Here is a 21,112-nt window from a genome sequence, read left to right on the forward strand (position 1 = left end):
GGCATAACATGGCATATAGAATAACATAAGTACATAAACAACAATTTCCTTACCCATTACACATACATAGTATTCTGACAGTAAGCTAGAAGCTAACTTACAGTGATCGTCGAGTTTTACAAGGAAAAGTATGAAGCACGAGAAATTGTAAGTAGAAGTTCTAAATGTTAGAAAATTAATCACTAACAATTAGAAACATGAAGAAATACTAACTTAGAGTAAAATTACCATTTTACCCTCTACATGTAGAAAAATTATCATTATATCCATAAATTAAAGATTTCACATCGTAACTCTAAAAATTACCAAAATTTACATTCCTCATGTAAATTTTGTCCTAAATTCAAATATAAACTTAGGAAAACTTAAAATCAAACACAAGCATGAGAAACATGCTAGGACCGAAACTTTCAAAGGCCATTTCTCTTTGATTTTTGTTGCAAGTTTGTCTAATTCCAAAACTCATGATCAAACCGAAATGTTACAACAAATATCCTCATATCCTAAGTCTAAAAACATGATTAAAACATCGAATAAAATTATACTTCAAATAATCACAAAACTCTTTAGTAAAAAAATCGAAACTTTTTAACTAAAATACAACTCTTGAATCTCAAGGTTTGACCTATTTCAAAACATCTCCAAGAACTCCAAAAATCCAAAACTTTCTTCTAACATGTTCATAACACAAACTTAAGAACTAACATGCTTTGAATCTACCCATAAAAGTCGCCAAAAATCACAAAATAGCACATGAAGCACTCGGCTCCTACCCTTAGCCAAAAACATAATTTCTTTCCAAACTAGCCTTGTTCAAACACTCGATCGAAGGAATTCTATGGTGAGATCTTCAAACCAAAACGTCATATGATTTAGAAATATGTCCTAAAGTAGATCCAAGCATTAAACTTAAAATCACACGGCTAAAAATAACTCAAAACATGGATCTAACTAAGAGCATCAAACTTTTGACCCAACCGTATAATCTCTTGCATAAAAATTCACATCTTTGAAACCAACGTAAAAAATCTTCAAACTAACATCCTAACATGTATATAAAAGGCTTAAAATCATCAAATAAAATATATAGAAGCCATTGGAGTAATATTAAACCACAAAAGACTCAAACTTTCTTAAAACTGAAACTGTTTTGTCTCTTTCTATTTCTAAGTTTCTAGATCTGAGAAAATCTTTCACAAAACGTTTTAATCATGCAATTAATTTCCAAAAAAAATTCATATAAACATGTGGAAAATACTTCATAAAACTTTCGGACTAATATTTATCCATTAGCTTGGTCAAAATCTCTAAAATATAATACACTATCTAGTTTATTGCTCAGAATGACTTTTCCATGGTTATTGCTCAGAATGACTTTTCCATGGTTATAGACTAAAAGACCATCAAATCAAACAAATAAGATACCTATGGAAACTAGACTAAAAAAAGAACAACTTTATTGAAGGAAGTATTATGAGATGATGCTTCCAAATATTCCAAAATATGGCATGCAAAAAGCCACTGGAGTCTCCCTGTGAGCGCTTTTAAGGGTTTCTTTCCAAGAATATGAGTGAAAAATGATGAAGTGAAGGAAGTGGTGACCTGAACTCCTCAAGTACTTTTGAAAAGGGAGTTATGGTCTTGTATGATATCTTGAGGTATGGTGGTTATGTCACAAAAAGGCAAGAATAGTAGAGGGGAGTGGGCTGCTGCTGCTGTAGTGTAGAAATGGGGTGATGAGGTGGATTTCCTTCTCATATTATGAGACTATTTGGGGCTGTCATGGGCAGAGGTTGGTCTGCCATAGGTGGGGGAAAAATTCCTCAACAAGCTTTGCCAAGGTGGCCAGAATTCGTGGGCTTTAATGAGCATTAAACAAGTGGGTTTCATTTGGGGTTTAAAGAGGGTTTAGTTAGGGTTTGAGATGCTATCAAGTCTAAATTTAATTTTTCTTGGCCCAATCAAATTTTCAAGATTTAAAGAGTTGGATAATGATGTCATAACTTGAATTTGAGGAACTAATAGCATGTGAAAGTGATTTAATCAAGTGATTAAGCACAATACTAGAAATTGGATCAAATAGGATTTGGAGACCAACTTTAGGGTTTGGGGAAACTATCTAGGGTTTCGGTTTCAACCAATATTTTGGAGTTTCATTTGAATTGCAACCATTTAGGGTTTCACTAGGGTTGAAACCTTCTTTGGTTTGACACAATTTGTTTTGCTTAGGTGGCAGGATCTCACATCTTGATTCCCCTTACAATCCATCTTATGGTTCCTTTTGGTGCCAAGTATCCAATACTATTCACTAAATGTGGCTAAGATCATGCCAAATGTCAAAATAAAACTTTTCTAACCAAATTTGGACATTCCACGCTATGATTTTGAAAACATTGCACTAGGTGCTACTATTGAGGTTACTATTCACTTTGGGAAAGTGAAAAATAAACTTTATATTGAAAAATCCTAAACATACATATTAAACTAACTGTGCAATTTGTTTATCGAAATTCAATCTCGAAGTGTCTCGAAATAAATAAAACGCGTTTCCGAACAAACGTTTCGTCTGTAAATTGAAAATGAGATTATTGCGCTATAAAATCCTAAATAATCAATTGAGTCTAATGACACAGACTATATCATATTTTGACACTTCTAACTATCTCAAATAAATAAAATCGAGCTTCTAGCCCAACTGTGAGTGGCAACACTGACTATGCTAACAGATTAAAGTCTACACGATTGGTCAATTCGTGACAACTTACGAGATTTTTTTGAGGTTTGTAAAGCCTATAGAAATTCCACTATTGAATTTCTAGCGGGCTGTTATAGTTGTACGCTCAACCCATGTACATAAGATCTAGAACCTTCCACTACGACCTCAATATTGTATTTTTCCATGTCTAATATAATTTGTTTGTCACTAAAGCAGCCATTGGCCCAAAAGATTTTCTACTAAGTGCATGTGCCACTACGTTTACCTTACAAGGGTGATAGTTGATTATACAATCATAATTCTTAATTACCTCCAACTAGCTTCATTGCCTCATATTTACTTCTTTTTGTGTGAAGAAGTACTTAAGACTTTTGTGATTAGTATAAATTGCACATTTCTCACTATATAAATAGTGCCTCCAAATTTTTAGTGCAAAAATCAAGGTAACTAGTTCTAAATCATGAGTTGGATAATTTAGCTCATAGTTCTTCACTTGGTGGGAGGTACAAGTGATTGTCCTTCCATGTTGCATCAACACACAATCCAATCCTTTTTGTGAATCATCACTATAAATAATGAAGCCACCAAAATATGAAGGTATCGTTAGCATTAGAGCTGTAAAAATAAACTAGAAAACTGGAAAACTGGCCCAAACCGGTTGGTTTGGTCCAATTTTGGACCGATTCCTCCATTTTAAAAACAAGTCATAACCGGTCTGGTCTCGGTTATATGTTTTCTAGGACTGGACCGGACCAGTTCTCAATTTTATATATTTTTAATTAATTTTTAATATTATATATAATTTTTATAAATTATAATTATACATGAAATAATGTTAGATTATAATTTATAACATAAAATTTTAATCTTAAATATGAACATTTATTTGATATATGTTCTAAATATAAAATATATATTAATTACATTTTATGGCTTAATAAATTCTCAACATATTCTTTTTGATAAATATATTAGTAATTACTATACTATCACTAACATATAGTAACAGTACTATACCAATAGTACTACTATATACTAATAATATTAGTGTATTACTAATATTTATATATATTAATATATATATATATATATATATAAGTATATGAGATTAGATATCTAATATATATTAAAAATCGAAAAACTGGACCGAACTGAGAAAATTGAAAGTATCGGTTTAGGAGGGTAACAGGTGCTGCATCGGTTCTTGAAAATGTAAAACTGGTGTATACCGGTTTACTCTCAAAATTTATCCAAAACCGGACCAAACTAGATTGGTTACACCCCTAGTTAGCATTGGTGCGGTAACTAACCTTTGTTTAAGCTCTTGGAAACTGCTCACATTCATTAGTCTATTCGAATTTGGTATTTTTCTTAGTTAGCTGAGTCAAGGGTATTGCTGTACAAGAAAATCCCTCTACAAACCTCCTATAATACCCAACAAGGCCAAAGAAACTCCTAACCTCACTCACATTAGTAGGCCTAACCCAAGTAGTCACAACTTTAATTTTACTAGGGTCTACCATAATTCTATCTTTGGATACAACATTGTAACGCCCGTCCTCGTAGTGAGACTTTTTATAAAATGATTTTAGAAAGGACGACGAGAATTATCGTTCGATTTAAAACTTTTTACTTCCATACCCAGGGTGCAAGACTCTACATTTATAAAATAAAATGTGCTTTGATAATAAAAGAGGTTACAGCGGAAAACATAAATTTTAACAATAAAAAGGCTATCGTACAATTAACACTCATGCCTAGACTTCCGTGCTCTTCCCCATGGGTCGTATCCGTCCTGACCATTCAGTTCCTGTGGGGGGAGGGACATGCATAAAAACTAAAATGAGTCGATGACTCGTAAGTATTACTTCTTACAGTTAAAATATAACAACATAGGTTTTCATTCATGCATTCATCATTCATACATACTATACGTACATGCGTGCATGCATACGTGCGTTCATTTGAAAACATCACTGGACGGAGTTTTCTTTTAAAAGGGACTTTCTTTTCATAGAACGTGTCCCCCGTCAGTGCTTTCATTTCTTAAAAGTTCGTGCGTTCATACGTTCATGCCTTCATACATTCATTCTTATCACTTTCATAGGCCAGTACACACTGTTACGCACTGTGTGTTGGGATTAGCGGTCTTCCTTTGGACCTGGACTACGCCCGTGGCCACAGGTTGAGAATCCCTTTTCAGTCAGGGGCAGGACGGGTACACTTCCAGTACTACTTACTCGGCATTGCAATCTGCCCATTCATTGGTATCCTTTTCATTCATTCATGTGACCGTTACGTATCTTCATACATTAAACGTTCATTTCATTTCAGTCATTTCTTACAGTTCAGTCCTTTTCATTTAACAGTTCAGTTCATGGAAAAACATCGTTTAAAACATGGGCCTAAACTTTCAGTTCATTTCAGCTCCATCTTTCATTTAACAATTCATTCATGGAAAACGTCATTGATTTTCTTTGGAAAATACATACAATAGATACAGCATATAGTCATCCATTCACATGCGTACAATTAATACTTTTGTTGCGTAAAATGGGGATGCCAAGGAGGGCCGTATATACGTATACCTTTGAACACTTATCATTTTCTTTCATAAAACGTCTTTCGTGTCTTTTCGTAAAGCATCGTAAAGAAAAAGCGTTTCATTTTCGTTTCTTTATATTTTAAAAAACTCTAGAAGAGTATGAACGCAATACTTACCTGGACTCCATGCTACTTGCATATCATGCAGTCCATTCATGTGCATGTCAGATGGCAACCTACATGCTTACACATCCTTAACGTTATTTTCTATCTAATGCATAAGCAACTTAAACTAGAAATAGAGCTATACATCACTTGGAACACTCTCCTTCTATCCCGTGCTCTTATGTGTACTTTACTATGCTAACCTTCGAGGACCACTTACGGTCACCATATCTTCCAACTCAAGGTCTTGCCTTGAGTGCTCATCCACTAAAGTGAGCCCATGATTCACCTTAGGATTAAGATACTAAGACCTTCGTCTTACTCTTCTTACTAACCACATTCGATGCATGATTTCGACCGATGGAATCACGCATCCCAATCCTAGATAATACACCCATCACTACCTCCATGCACCTTGGCTCACACTAAATCCTCATTCCCATCCATACAAGCCACATGGCTCTAAGCCAACTCTGAGGCTTAAGTATCGTGTAACTGTGCTAAGGACAGATTACCCATTACATATGGTGAATCCATTCGGCACATGTGTCTAACCAGATTAAACATGTACCTTACCCCTTTATCACTTGAGACCAACATATAACATGTTGATCACCTGCTCGTAGGGACAAGGGCCATACTCCGATACCAACCTTCTCTTAACCTGGCTAGCATGACTTTTCATACTACCCGTCCCTTTTGATAGTTCATCCCATCACTTAACACGACAAGACTCCGTTCACAACCACGCCTTATGTCACGTTATATACTCCCAAGCTACACTGTGACTTTGTCACATCACGTGACATCCCACTATGCCATTCTTACGCCAACTTTTAACTCATCACGAGTACGGTTCCTCACGTACTCCTATCACATCGTGACATCTCGTCATGATCCCGCTGCGCCATTCTTACGCTAACTCCTCACCTGTCATAAGCATGACTGCTGGTAGCCATGTCACTTCGTGACATTCCCCAGTCATACTTCCGCTGCGTACTCTTACACTTGTTCTGCTACTTTACCCATACTTCTAGCCATAAGTCAATTACGGTGACACCCGTCACCTTAGACTACAGGCTAAGCCATAACTACTTCGGGACACTGTTCCACAGTTCTTGATACTATTTACCATACTCTATGCCCATCAACCACACAATCATCCTTATTTCTGTGACACGCCACACGGTGTGTTGCTGCACCTCTTGGAGTACACTCCACGTATACTCCATTTTCACACGCTACGACCCATCACCATTACGGCATACGTGCCACATGGTGCATTGCTCCACTACATGGAGTACACTCCTCGTGCACTCCCTTCATACACACTACGCCACATCACTATTATGGCATACCCGCCATATGATGCATTGCTCCACTACATAGAGTACACTCCTCGTGTACTCCCTTCACATAAAGTGGTGGTTTGGACCTAGGGTTTGGCTAAGGGAGGTCAAAGGAGGCTGCTGGTGGAGCCGTGGTGGTGCCACTGTGGCCTACGACGGCGAATTGAGCTTGGGAAGGAGGGAGAGTCTGTGAGAGAGTGAGAGAGAGTGGGCATGCATGATGGGTAGATTAGGGCCATGGGTGGTTAGGGTAGGTCGATGGTGGCCTGAGGAGGCTCATGACGGTGGTTGGGCACAGTGGTTGGCGGCGTACGGCGGTGGATGGGGAGAAACCCGTGCGTGAGGGAGGGAGAGAACCCGTGCGGTGGAGGGAGGCTGTGGGCCTCGGGTCAGGTGGAGGAGGAAGGAGGAGACCAGGAAGAGCTCTTGGTGGTGTTCGGTGGCAGAGGTGGCCCCGCACGGCGGCGCTAGGGACGTGCACAGTGAACCCGTGCATGGAGGGGGCCGAGCTCGCTGGAACGTGATGGCCGATGGGAGGAGGAGCTACTGTGGAATTGGTGGCACTGGAGGACGGTGCACGGCGGCGTAGCAATGTGAAGCCCATTTGGGCTGTGCATTGCCGAGGGAAAGGAAGAGAGAGCATGAGAAAGGGAGACTGGTGTGGGGGGACTCACTGAAGTGAGGTGGTGCCGGTGGAAGGGGTTGTGAGGCTCACTGGCGCACGGCGGCGCTGGGTTGGGCAGAGGAAGAATCGGCTTGGAGAGGGGCAGCGTACCGCGTACGAGTGAGCTGAGGGAGGAGAGAGAGAGAGGGGAGGAAAAAGTGAGGGAGAAGGAAGAGGGGTCTGGGTATTTAACCCACTTCCTTCGTCTTGGGATCTACGCAATGATCTAACGACGGATCTCAAACACTGATTTAAAATGCGTAAACATTAATTTAATTAAAAGCACTAAGAGGAATTAAGGTAAAATATTATTTAAACTAACTTTAGTTTATAAAATAATATTCCTTCATCATTAATAAAATGATGAAGTCTTATTTAATATCTTTAAAGAATAAAACATTTAATTTACTTAGAGTTTTAAACATAATTTAAATCCCATAATATTTTAAATAACTGGAATACTTTATATAAAATGATTCCCCACAATTATAATATTTTTAGAACTCTTCAAAGATATTATAATTGAGTTATTTAAAATATTACTTAGTTAAATAACGATGAGAATATTCCATTTAAATACTCAAAACTTTAAAACACAAAACTAGCTTTAGAAATCACATAGTATCTTTAAAACACACCATCGAGGTTCGGCCCGTATAACAAGGCTCACAGTCGCTAGGGGAAGGACAGACTGTTGCATAATCCCATCTTTGAAATTTGCTTACATCAGAAAGAAGGAATACGTCAGAAAGAAGAAGCGTACGTAAGAAAGAAGGAGCGGGGTGTTACAAACTTGTCTTAGAAAACCAATTTGATCAAGCCAAAATTCGCATTTCTTCAATTTGGCATATAATTGTTTTTCCTTCAAAATTTGTAATATAGATTTTAAATGTCCCTCATATTCCTCCTGACGTCTAGAGTAAACCAAAATGTCATAAATAAACACAATCACAAATTGATCTAGGTACTCCCGAAAAACCCTATTCATTAAATCCATGAAGGCGATCGGGGTACTGGTTAACCCAAAAGGCATAATCAAAAACTCATAATGCCCATATCTAGTTCTAAAAGCCGTTTTTGGTACATTTTCATTTCTCACCCTTAGCCGATGATATCATGAACATAGGTCAATCTTATAAAATACTTGTGCTCATTTTAATTGGTTAAACAAGTCATCAAGGTAGGGAAAAGGGGTACTTATTCCGTATAATAATCCTATTCAACTCACGATAATCAATGCATAGTCTCATACTCCCATCCTTTTTCCTTACAAATAACATAGGGGCTCTCCAAGGAGATACGTTTGGTCATATAAATCCTTTATCTAAAAATTATTGTAATTTCTCATTTAATTCCATTGGTGCCATTCTATAAGGCGCCCTAGAAATAAGATTAGTATTAGGGACAAGATCAATGAAAAACTCTATCTCTCGATTTGGGGGCAGTCCGAGCAACTCATCAAGAAACACTTATGGGAAATCTCTAACTATGGGTATATCCTCAAGTTTCAATTCTTTCTTTCGAACATCTACTATGCTAGCCAAGAACCCATAACCTCCCTTCCTAAGTAACCGATTGGCTTTTAAAGCTGACACTATGCGTAATGGGGACTTGATAGATGAACCTTTAAATTTAAAATCTGTCTCTCCTAGAGGCTTAAACACTACTTCCTTTTCAAAGCACTGAATGCAAGCATGATAAGTGGCTAACCAATTCATTCCTAAAATTATATCAAAGTCATGAATGTCCAACAATATCAAGTTTGCTAAAAGTTCCCTACTCTCAATGTTAAGCTCACATGACCTAAGTACAAGATTGGTCACCATAGTATCTCCCATAGGAGTTGAGATTGATAACTCATGGTCAAACTGTTCAGGCTTTCTATTACAATTTTTGGCAAATTTGCAAGAAATAAAAGAGTGTGTTGATCCTAAATAAAAAAGTACTCTAGCATACATTGAGAACAAAGGGAGCATACCTGTTACCACCTCATCTGTAGCCTAAGCATCCTCAGTTGTAATAGCATACGCTCATCCTTGCACTCTTTTTCCTAAATTATTCTCTCGAGATGGTTGGTTGTTCGTGCTCCTATAGTTTGAGTATTCACACGTGAAATGTTTGGGTTGCTTTCATGAGTAACATATAATGGCCTCAAAGCTGCAAGGTTGTCCCATGTGCCTTTTTCCACAACGTTGACATGGCCTCCCATTAGTAGGTTGAGAGGATTATACTTGTTGCTCACCCTTGTTAATAAATTTTTCTTGAAATGTTGTCCATGGTCCTTCCCAAGTTGGCCACTAGATTGCCATCGTCTTTTCTTGTTTTAATTAGAAGCATCACGATGCCTGAAGTCTTCCTCAAGTGCCATTGCCCTCTTCACTAACTGGCTAGACGTGTTAACTCCTGCAGTCAATATGAGATGGCGAATCTTGTCACTGAGGCCCCTCTGAAATTTGCAAGCTCTCTTTCCTTCATCTAGAATTAGGTGAGGTGCAAAATGAGAGAGCTCCACAAATTTCGTAGCATATTGTTCAATTGTCATTGACCCTTGGACTCACTACAAGAAATTAACCTATTTCCGGAGACGGAAGTCGCCGCAAATACTAACGTGTCTTGCCGCAAATATGTTATTCCTGCTAAATATGTTTGCCCCAATGTCACCACTTTTGAAGAGCCAAGTAAGACATTTTGTGCTGATTTTCGAAGATGGACATAAATGCTATACATTTTCGACAATTATACATCGCCGGAAATGTCATACATATCACCAATAAAGGCATTTCAGAATAGATTAATTACTAGTTGCTAAAGTCTATTTCCGGCGAAGTTAATTCACCGAAAAAGCTGCCATCATTGGAGATAATTGAGGTACAGTCAATTATTTGCGCGATTATATAGTCGCTGCAAATAATGTCTCCGTGACTCATCACACGGGTCATGTAATTCATTTTCGGTGATGGTTTTTTATAAAAACAAAAGTAAGTCATTTTTGGCGAGTTATGTTCGTCGAAAATGGTTTTTTTTTTTTTTCAAAACCTACTCGTTTTGCTTGTATTTTGTCATGGTGTTATTTTCCATGATATTTGTGATTTCATAACAGATAATTACTTGCTAATAAATTATACTAGATTTGGATAAATTTATATCTGATTGCATATATTCTATATTATATGTCAACATCATTCGAATAACCTCGACGTACATATTTAAAATTCACCTGGATTTAAGAGTACGTTTTACAGAATACCATCCAACATATCACAATGGAATATAAATTTACATGTATTTTTTGTTCAAACTATAAATGTCTAACAGCAAGTTGCCTTCATGAATGCACCAGCATATTCCAACGAGTATGGGAAGAACTGAATTTGGTTCACCGTTTTTCTTCAAGTGCTTCAACACAGCTGTAAAGAAATGCAATATATTTCTGCAAAAACATAATATTCAAGGCCTAAGTTACAAGGCATTCAATTCATAATCAGCTATATATAAACAATGGGCTCAAAACTCGGGCATTATTTTTCCTTCCATAGTGTTCAAAATGGAAGGATAAAACAGTATTCATGTTCAGAATGTACATAATGTAGATCTACATTATACAGAATAAGACAGTATTATCATCATGAGAGATTGATCACCTAGCTTCATGATCAAATCGATCCTAGCGCGCATACATGTATTTTCTCACTTCATTGCGCATTAATTATGTTCACATTCTTCGTGGTCTTCATGGATAGAAATGAAACCTACTGATCAAAGCCTGATATATAAGTACTCTATAATATTACAAGCATTAATTAAACAAAATATACTTTACTTTATAACTACGGCTCCCAATTAAAAAGGTCTAGACTAATGCTAACTTGCATAATTAGACTAATAACGCTAGCTTGCAAAGACCATATACATTATATAGTACTAGAACGTACACATACACGAAGATATCCTAGATCAATTAGAAAGAAACAGAAGCCCACATGAACTGATCATCAATTCATATTATAAGTATTCACGTCAGTACAACTAGTAGTACTACTTAAGCTCTTATTGCCTTGCTTACGTTAATACTAGTTATAACCTCTGTAGAGCGGAAAAACACTTAATTTTCAAGTTTTCTTTACGGCTTGGATCCACAATTCAAGTAGCATGCATGCAGTCTCCAATTTCTTCCATGCATTTCACGAACATATATATATATATATATGTACATACATATATATCGACTAATTAATAAGCTCGCTAGCTCATGATTGATATACTTCACTGAAGATAATTAGTAATAGTTACTAGATCGAGTGACCTTAACTGCATGGAGTACTTATAATAGAGCTCAATATATTCTAGAGTTTTAAACAGGAGATCAGGAGTACTACTTCATTCAAAGAAAACAGTACAGAATCAGACGTTGGACAAATTAAAATTTCATTGAAAACATACAGTACTACTATATATATATATAGCTAGATATATATATATATATATATAGAAACTTATAAAAGAGTATGCGTGGAAAAGCATATGAAAGCATGATTACTGTGTCATGAAATGGGAGTTTTTGCATGCAACTTGCCTTACCAACGTGTGCTAGCTAGCTAGCCTTGGCCAGCTAGCGCCACAAATTCTCGAATCACAGTCATCACCTAGCAAGCTAATTTCCCAGCTTCTCATTGCATATATACTTCATTCCTTTGAGAAATCATATTCACTTATTTATCAAAAGAATATCTAAACCTAGGTCGATCATGGGCTATATTGAGAGCTTTCTGCGTTCAAATGGAGTATGTATATAATAATGTATCATGTAGATATTCTGACGAAATGGCCGAAAACATGTATAGACAAGTACTAGCTACATTGATCATAGAAAAAATGAATGGTACATATCATGTGTGTACGCGCAACAGAGTGCCAGTTCTAATCTACTAATCACTTATAATCTGTTGTTACCACTACAAGAAATAGGATGGAATCCCAATTTTACTAATTGTCCTCATCTATGGCGGAGAAAATGCATTTAGCACTTATATTTCTTGTAACGATTATGATAAAAAAGATGATAAATAAAATTTCTCATAAATAAATCTCTGTTTGTAACGCCCCAAACCCAGGTGGTTTGAAGAATTACTACCTGTCACTTATAAAAATGTTTCCCAACACAACTAAAATAAACTTCCAAAACTTTATTAGCAAAACTCAATCTCATGTCTTCTAAATAAAGACCTTGAAAACTCCACAAAGTCATTACCACAATAAAAATAAACTAAGGAGTCCACAATCTCCCGGTAGTCATAACAAACCAAACTGATAGTTTCATAAGTCTTACTAAACTCAAGATAAAATTAAATCCAAGAGTCATTAAAACTAAAGGATATCAGAATTCTTTCATTTAACATCATCTCCTCAGCTTAATCAAAGCTCACCAATCTAATCCAGGTCCTCAGTTGGACTCTCCACTTCATCTGAAAACATTATGAAGATAGGGGGTGAGTTATCAACAACTCAGTAAGTAGAGGACATATGCTAGCGTGCAAACATGAGCATTTACAAAGAATAACATGCAGAATAAAAATATTTTCCAGAGTTATCATACAGAACAAAACATGTTTTTCAAAAGTAACAGAGCGATGATTTTAAGACAAGTAAAACCCAGAGTACTTTGGCATAACATAACCTGAGCATCATCATCACATCAAAATAGAGCATCTTACAGAGCAGAGACCATGTTTCACCCCTGTGGTAGGGTTGTGCTATCCCCGGTGGCCAAACCGGGCAGAGACAGAGGTGAAATCTTTCCCTTATTCTTCTCGGAGCCCTGAGTGTGCACACAGGAAAGACCACAACAAAACCACTTTGTTTCCAAAGTGGGTGCACTCAGAGACAGAGAAGTTGGTACCAACCCAAACAGAGTAGAGCATAACAGAGCATAACAGAGCAAAGCAGAGATAAAGTCAGATACAAAAACCAGTACACCATGCCAAAGGTTTTCAGATGTTATATCAAAATAATACAGGGTATCAAAACAAAATCAGACAGTTTACACACACTGAAAAACAAAAGCCAGAACATCTTTCTAAATAAATGCACAGTTTTTCAGATTCTCAATATCGCTAATTTTTCAGATTTCAGAAACTATATAACAAAAATTAGCTCATGTCTACACAATGCATGTCAGAAAGTATTTTTCCTTTTTCACATAGATTTCATGAATAATGCAATTAAGCGACCGAGGTTGATCTTTGTTTTCCCAAGCTCCCATTACATCACAAAAATATGCAAGTTTTCAGAAAGTCAACCCCAGTCTTATTAACTTGTATAAAACCTAGCATAGGAACCCCGCTTACCTGACTCCTGCAGCGTATAATCTATGCCTTGAAAACAATCTCTATCAATCTCCTCACCTATGCAAAAAAGTAATACATTTAAACTAAGTGTTAAAAAAAAACCAACAACACAACTTTGATCTAAAATTTAGGACCCAAATTCCAGACCATACTTCAGCAAATTTAATCCAACTCAAACAGTCAAATAACAATCTGGACAGCCTACACTTCAACCCAAAATACTCTATACCAATCTCAGTATTGTCCAATATAACCATAAAAACCAATGTCAACTCAAATCATCCATAAATCACACTTATTTCAGCAGCTCATAATCCCAAGCAATCACCAACAATTTAACCAAAACAACACTACATATTGCACGTTTCTCTCCGTTCAACCTCAACAACAGAAAAATCCCAACACTTCTAGATGTTAATCGGCACCTAACAAAAACTCCATTCTATTTATTTCTAAAACACCAAACCAACAAACCAAAATTATAAAGTACTCAACGAAGTGAAAAAATTACGGTGAAGGCTCAACGTTTATACGAAACCGGGTAGAATTTTGAACTCACTGCACTACAACACACAAGCGCACAGAACGAAAACCCCCAGTTCACGGGCTGCACTAGAATGAAAAAAATTTATTTTCAATAACCATTTCAAGTAAGAGTAAGAAATATGTGAACTCTTAAAGAGGAAGAGAGAAGAGAAACGAAATTACCCACTAGAGAAGCTCTCGGCAACCAAGGCTGGAAATAACGTTTCTTGATCAACACAGCAGTTACTGAGCAATAGAGGAGAACGCGAGAGAGAGAGACGCACCGAACCGCAGCAATAGAGGGACGCGAGAAAGAGAAGCACAGTGGTCTGCAGTAATGGGGGAATGCGATAGAGTGAGAAATCGATTTTGAGGGAAAAATCGAAAGTGAGGAAAAAGAAAATGGAGAAAATGCTAGGGTATTACATTCGGATTCACGAATAGACCCAACGAAAAGGAAGAGATGAAATCGGGAAGGAAAGTGGGTAACGTGTGAGAGAGAGATACGGGGAAAACCAGAAAACCGAAAGAGTAAGAGAGGGAGAAGGAATCGGGAGGCAGCTGAGGAAGGCAATACTTACCCAAAATGGCGTCGTTTCGCACTCCTCCAAGGAAAGGGGCCGGGCCCTCGTGCACGATCCGGGCCTCACCAAAACACTGGGCCTTACACTGTTGCTCTCCAACTGGTAGATAAAAAATGTTCTTCTCTCATTGCATATAAAATTTCTTTGCAAGCCTTTGGGTGATCATGGATAGATGTTTTAATTGGTGTAGATCGATTTATAGTATACTTAATTATGTTTTATATTGCAAATGAAATGGTTAAAAATATATCTTATATTTAAATTAAATGGATTTTGTCCATTTCATTTGAATCATGGAGAGGTGGATCATTATCCCTTTCGAAAATCTGAAATTGAATAGATAGCATGTTAGGGGAGCTTAATGATCATACTAATTTTTGTATTTTATGGCTTTTGAATCTAGTAATCCCTAATTAATATATTTTCATTGTTTGACATAAGACAATATCGAAAAGAAGATCGCGATCTTCCTTTAACTCGCCTCTTAAAGTAGAAAAATCGCCGCAAATAGATATTTCTGGCTCATTACTCATCGCCGGAACGACGTAGCAATTATTGAGTGAGAAAAGGAAATTCGCAGCGCAAAATCAAAGCTTCGAGAGGATACATTTTTTGCAGCAACACAAATATAAATTAAACACACCGCAAATGTATGTTATGCCAGAGCAATATTGCATATTGGGAAACATATTTGCGGCGACCGTTTGTCCCCGAAATTGCGATTTTGTAACTTCAACTTTTAGCGACGCCTTAAAAAAAGCTGAATTGGAGCTATTGCTGCGAGATAGTGTCGCCGGAAAAAAGTATTTCTCATTAAATATTATTGTCGATACTTAGTAATTTCTCGCCGAGAATGAATGTTTTCTACTATAATATTTTAGCTTTAACTCGCCGGAATGAAATGAAATTTTTTCTGTATACAATTTAGCCTGCTTTCACCATCAGTTTAATCCATTAACCATCTGATCAATTATATTTCCTAATAAGCATACAATATCATGAATTGATCATCATTGAAATATATATATATATATATATATATATAGATGGTTTAAACATCCCCAACATCATACATTAATGAAAATTGCTCAAATTGAAATTGATGATAGTTTAGTCTAAGTACTACTTAACACCCCACAATATATCAATATTGTTTTACAGGTGTCCTCCTCTCTTCAATATAGGGTAATTAGAGTTTCCTAAGAAAGCCTTGATCATCCCTTGGAAGCTGCTGGCCTTCGTCATGATCTCAAAATTGCTTTCATCTCAGAACTGCCTTCTTCAATTCTTCTTCTCAAAACTTGATGCATTCTTCATTGATGCCAACTGCTACAAACATATACATTTTTCTTTAGTTCTCAAAGTCAACCACAATGTACATTCATCATTTTCTTTATTTTCATGTACATTCATCATTTTCACAATGTACATTCACTTTATTAATGCTATAATGGCTGCATTAAATAAAGGCAGCTAGCAAGCTGATTACATTAAGTGAAACAACATTAAATATATGATTGCATTAAATATATATGATTCTTAAGCAAATAAAATTAATACAACATTTTTTTTTATGTAAAATGCATAAAGGAAAACATTAAGTGAAACAAATTTTGAACTAATGTTGTGAGATCTTGAGTTTTCAATTAACTTGTCTACTGGGTTTTTTTTCATTTCTTCTATCTATAATGTGTAAGCATAGGTGCATGTATACACGAATTTTTTTAATATAACCACCTATAATGCAGTTAATTGGGTAACTCATCTAATCACCAAAAGAATGGGTAACACATCCTGTCTCAGCCTCTAGGTGCAGGTATTAGATAGAAATAACCAGGTTAAAGCAATTAAGTTAAAACAATTCATGTCTAGCAATTGCATCAAAGTCATCACAAATATAGAACATATGCAAATTAGCAATATGGATTAGTTAAGTTTACCTTCAGCTTAGAGAGATTATATTGCACAATCCTTATGAGAATAATGACCATCAGGGAACCAAGAGATTTCTAATGAAGGAGGTGTTATTTCTACCATGGAACACCAGGCAATATATGTTCACATCATCTATGTTAATACAATCCCTTTGTAAAGCATAAATGGCAAATAAATATAATCCATTTATGCATTTTTCTGACCTTAACACCATACCAAGCATTTTGAGGCAGAAGAAAGAACACAATGGGAAGTGTTTGTTAAGGCATTCCAAATCAAAATCCTTGACACCACATAAACTTAACATGACAAAAGTGAAAGCAACAGGTGAAGGCTGTCTTGTGAGCAACTCCAAATCAATGCAAACTCTTCAAAACATATGTACTACCCTACAAAAAACGTGTTTCCCAATATATATATATATATATATATATATTTATAGATGTAGTGTACTACCTCTTTAGTTCTTTTCTACAAGGACAAGAAGATATAATTTGGAGCCATTGATCTATGCACTTGAGGTGGAAGACATGGGAACATGGCAACCTCCTCAATTCTTCCCTATCCTTGTAATTGGTTATGCAAATGCAGCATTCTTATCATTCACACTACAAACACAAAAAAAACACAACAATCTCATCAGCACTTCAACTTTCAACACGCCAATATATTCTTTTGACATATAATATACTAAATTTGTTCTGTCCTATGAAAGATATTAGCTTATCTGTAAGTGTAAGTTGAAATGAGACTTATTGGATCATCATTTGCAAGGTCGGATGCTGGGAAGCTGAAAAATTTGATTGTCGGATGCTCCTCTATCAGTTGACCCGGCATTCATGTTGTATCCGATGAGGCTGCTAATCATTGGCATGCAATAGCATAGCAACAAAAATAGCAGGAATGGAAATGAGTAGCAGATTGCATTCCAAGCCAGCAGGGAGATGCAGAGCACGTGCAGTTTTGGGGCTCGATGAAAGGACCCAAATCGAGAGTCGAATACCCAAACATTACCCATCACAAACTACATTGCAAAGAACAATTCTAGTGAAGTTTGGCATTTGTTCATTAGATGTGAGATCCTGTATCCATTGCAGCAATCAATTAAAAGGCTTCAAAAAGCTCTTGAGTTGTCAAAAACTCTTTGTACCACTTCCACTAAATTTATGGAAACTTGCTTGTGTATGAAAAAAATTAAAAGTAGGCAATTAATGAGTTTTTATCTTGTTTTTCATCATTTAAATATAGCTGCCAATACGATTAAAACTCTAAGGTGGCCTAGTACAAACTATAGTGACCACCAACCATTATCGAATTGATTTGAAGTTATTTGTTATAACTTGAGGCTTTTAATCATATCACTAAGGGTTCATCACTACTAAGTAGTTTACATAATTCCTCAATAATTCCACCTGAAGAACAAAATCAAAGACTTATCCTCAATAACAGTTGCATGATGTTTTATAACTAGCTCACAAATCTTTGTAATGATCCCAACAGATGAGTTGTCACTATTAGTACAGTGCATCGAAACCAATAATTTTGTTTAAGAGAAAAATATAAATGAATCATAGAAGTGAAGGGGCGAATTGTATGTAAAGCTAGCATACCTAGATTCTTCGTTGCTCCTCTGTTGTTCTACATCAGAAAGGCCGAAACCATCTCCATGATTGAGATGATGCCGGTAGCGGCCGTAGAGTAGTAGCAGACTAAGAACACAACCAATATTATAACCAACAATCCATATTCTCATTGGCCAAACAAGCTTCTCCTTGGAAATGGCTATAGTAAATGTTGTGATGCTTATTTGAATCACCAAAGCTTTAAACTCCATCAGCATCCAAGTGCTTGAATTGAAAGGATTGGAGCTAAGATCAGATCTTGATCCATTCTGGTATTGGAATACTCTTCTTAAGAAAGAGAACCACCTTGCTCTGGAGATTCTCATCGCCATCCTTACCAAAGACAAGAAAGGTAGAGCACGAGTAGGCCTATGTCGGGTATTCATTTTGGATGATTTTTGTTGGACTAAAAACCAACTTCCAAACAATAAACTACCGTTAACCCTCTGCCCACTATATCATCGCAAACAATCGAAATATATAGAATACTAGCGTTAGGAAACTTCAAAATCACAAAAATGATATTGTTGAATCACGAAAAAAGTGGCTTTTTGGATAATTCATAGTGTCATGCAATTCATGAGATTTCACAATAAAAAGGTTTAACTAGAAGCTTTTGGCAAAGATTCTAGTTTATTTCATTATGATAATCTTGATTAATGTGAAAAAAGGTTTATTCTGTACTTTTTCTTCAAAAATTAAAAGGAACCAAAAGGATTAACCCAACTAATGAAAGTCATGTACTTTTAATTGTCCATGAAGTTGGTAATTATTAACATATATAAAAGTTGTGGGACTTTTAGCTATCCATTATTAATGATCATGGTTGTAACTACTGATCAACTCATCTTTTTACTGGTGCAATTAGATCTAAGCTGCTCATGATGTATTGGAGAGGAATGGATCATTAACATTTAAATGACTAATTATTAAATATGTATGTATGTATGTATGTAGTAAAGTTGGTAACTCCAATCATATATATATATATATAAGTCATATATATATATATGATTTTGTTTCTAGCACTGCAGATATATATCCATTCTTCCATTGTAATGCTACTTATAAATCTTCTTCTTCTTCTTCCTCTTATCTTTTTAATTAACTTCAATGCCTTTTTAATTTCCCCCTATTATTCTTCCATGTGCAGTTGAATTAGAAACAGTTTTTTTGGCAAGATGTTTTGTTCTCAACCACATTATAATCTAGCTACTTCAATAGCATTTTCTTTGTATATATGCAGAAATTAAACTGGCAATTCATGCAGAACATCCTCAGCTACCTGGTGAAAGACAAGAAATGCATGCGTTGACTCAATTTTTTATTCTCATGCATGCATGTGTACCCACAATTCTAGATCACTGATATAATCAACATATATATGTTTCAACATCAACATCAAAGACATTAATTTCTGTAGCTAACTCCAGCAATTTAGATATATATGACTGAATAATCAATAATTAACAAATGGAAAGAAAAATAGGTCATTAATTCATGATGAGCCTCAAACCCACCCAAAAAAAATAGTTTTATCTAATTACTAGGTAGGTTATATAGCATATATATATATATATATGTTTTTTCAATTAATTTTCGTCCTTTAATGCTTATGAGAATTAAGGTACGTACGTAGGTCTGGTTTCAAAATTAAAATAACTAATAAATTAAGAAGACTGGTATGATATATATCATTTCCATGAAATTATAAATTAGCATAAAGCTGAAGTTCACTATAAAAACGAGTACGTATTGGAATATTATTGCAAAAACTAAAATGGTCAATTAGAGAAAAATTAATAGTGAAGTAAAGAACAAACCTTACTTAATATTAAGAAGAAGAAGAAGAAGAGAGGAAGTAAATGCATGGAGAGGGAAATTATCTAATAATTCATTTATTCATACTAATTGTTAATATAAATATTAATTTTACTGCATGCATGTCGATTCAGCTTTGAAATTATCTAATAATTCATTTATGCGTGTGTGCGCGCGTGTTTGAATTGTAACATGGAGGATTGATACGGGTATGAACTTTGAGTTGCAAGCTAGCCTTAGTCATGCTAATTAGTAGGATATATATATATATATATATATATATATATATATGAACAGAGTCTCACCTGCATATATATATATATATATATATATATATATATCTAGAGTACTAGTCCTTCCAGGTAAATATTATAGAAGATATTTTCATGGTGGGGGCAAGCATGCACTGCATTAAAAATGGCTGATCATGATCATCTTATATATATATATGTATATGCATATATATGTACATGTATATATATATAAATGGGTGGGATACATAGATCAGAGGTGTGTTTGATAATTTGGGCCAACTTCTACCATCACAGAAATAATGCAATTTGGTTGAGAAAGCATTAGGTACGCGGAAGATAATCTCCAACTGCAATATTAATAAACTTGCAGTAAACTTTTGTCAATGTGAACACCAAAACGTCTGGACTTTTTGGAGAAATTGTGATGAACTCTCTGATCTAAGTCTGGTAGTGGTTGAGCTTGCAGATGACAAATATCGTAGCAGTTTCAATGTCAAACAAAGGCTCATGTGCTGAAAATAAAAGCCACACAATGATAAAGATTTTAATGACTTTTCTTTTCTCTCTTTTTTGGGGCTCAAGTACAGAG

At 35.7% G+C, this 21,112-nt stretch overlaps 1 protein-coding gene across 1 annotated transcript; it reads right to left on the reverse strand.

Annotated features, from left to right (window-relative positions):
* Nucleotides 1-17,731: 17,731 nt before the first annotated feature.
* On the reverse strand, nt 17,732-18,780 carry LOC121245972. The gene is made up of 2 exons (XM_041143916.1): nt 18,437-18,780; nt 17,732-17,908 (listed from the first exon to the last, which is right to left on the reverse strand). Exons 1-2 carry the CDS (start codon nt 18,778-18,780, stop codon nt 17,851-17,853), a joined length of 402 nt encoding a protein of 133 aa, XP_040999850.1. The 3' UTR covers nt 17,732-17,850.
* Nucleotides 18,781-21,112: the final 2,332 nt, after the last annotated feature.

Source organism: Juglans microcarpa x Juglans regia, chromosome 1D (genome assembly GCF_004785595.1).
Source record: "Juglans microcarpa x Juglans regia isolate MS1-56 chromosome 1D, Jm3101_v1.0, whole genome shotgun sequence".
In the NCBI taxonomy this organism is placed as follows: Eukaryota; Viridiplantae; Streptophyta; class Magnoliopsida; order Fagales; family Juglandaceae; genus Juglans; species Juglans microcarpa x Juglans regia.

Excerpts from the sequence above, each read along its gene's own strand:
- LOC121245972 (XM_041143916.1), bottom strand. The coding sequence starts at position 18,780 with ATGGCGATGAGAATCTCCAGAGCAAGGTGGTTCTCTTTCTTAAGAAGA. Across the intron at positions 17,909-18,436 it reads AGGAGCAACGAAGAATCTAG|GATCTCACATCTAATGAACA; the intron begins GTATGCTAGCTT and ends CAATGGATACAG.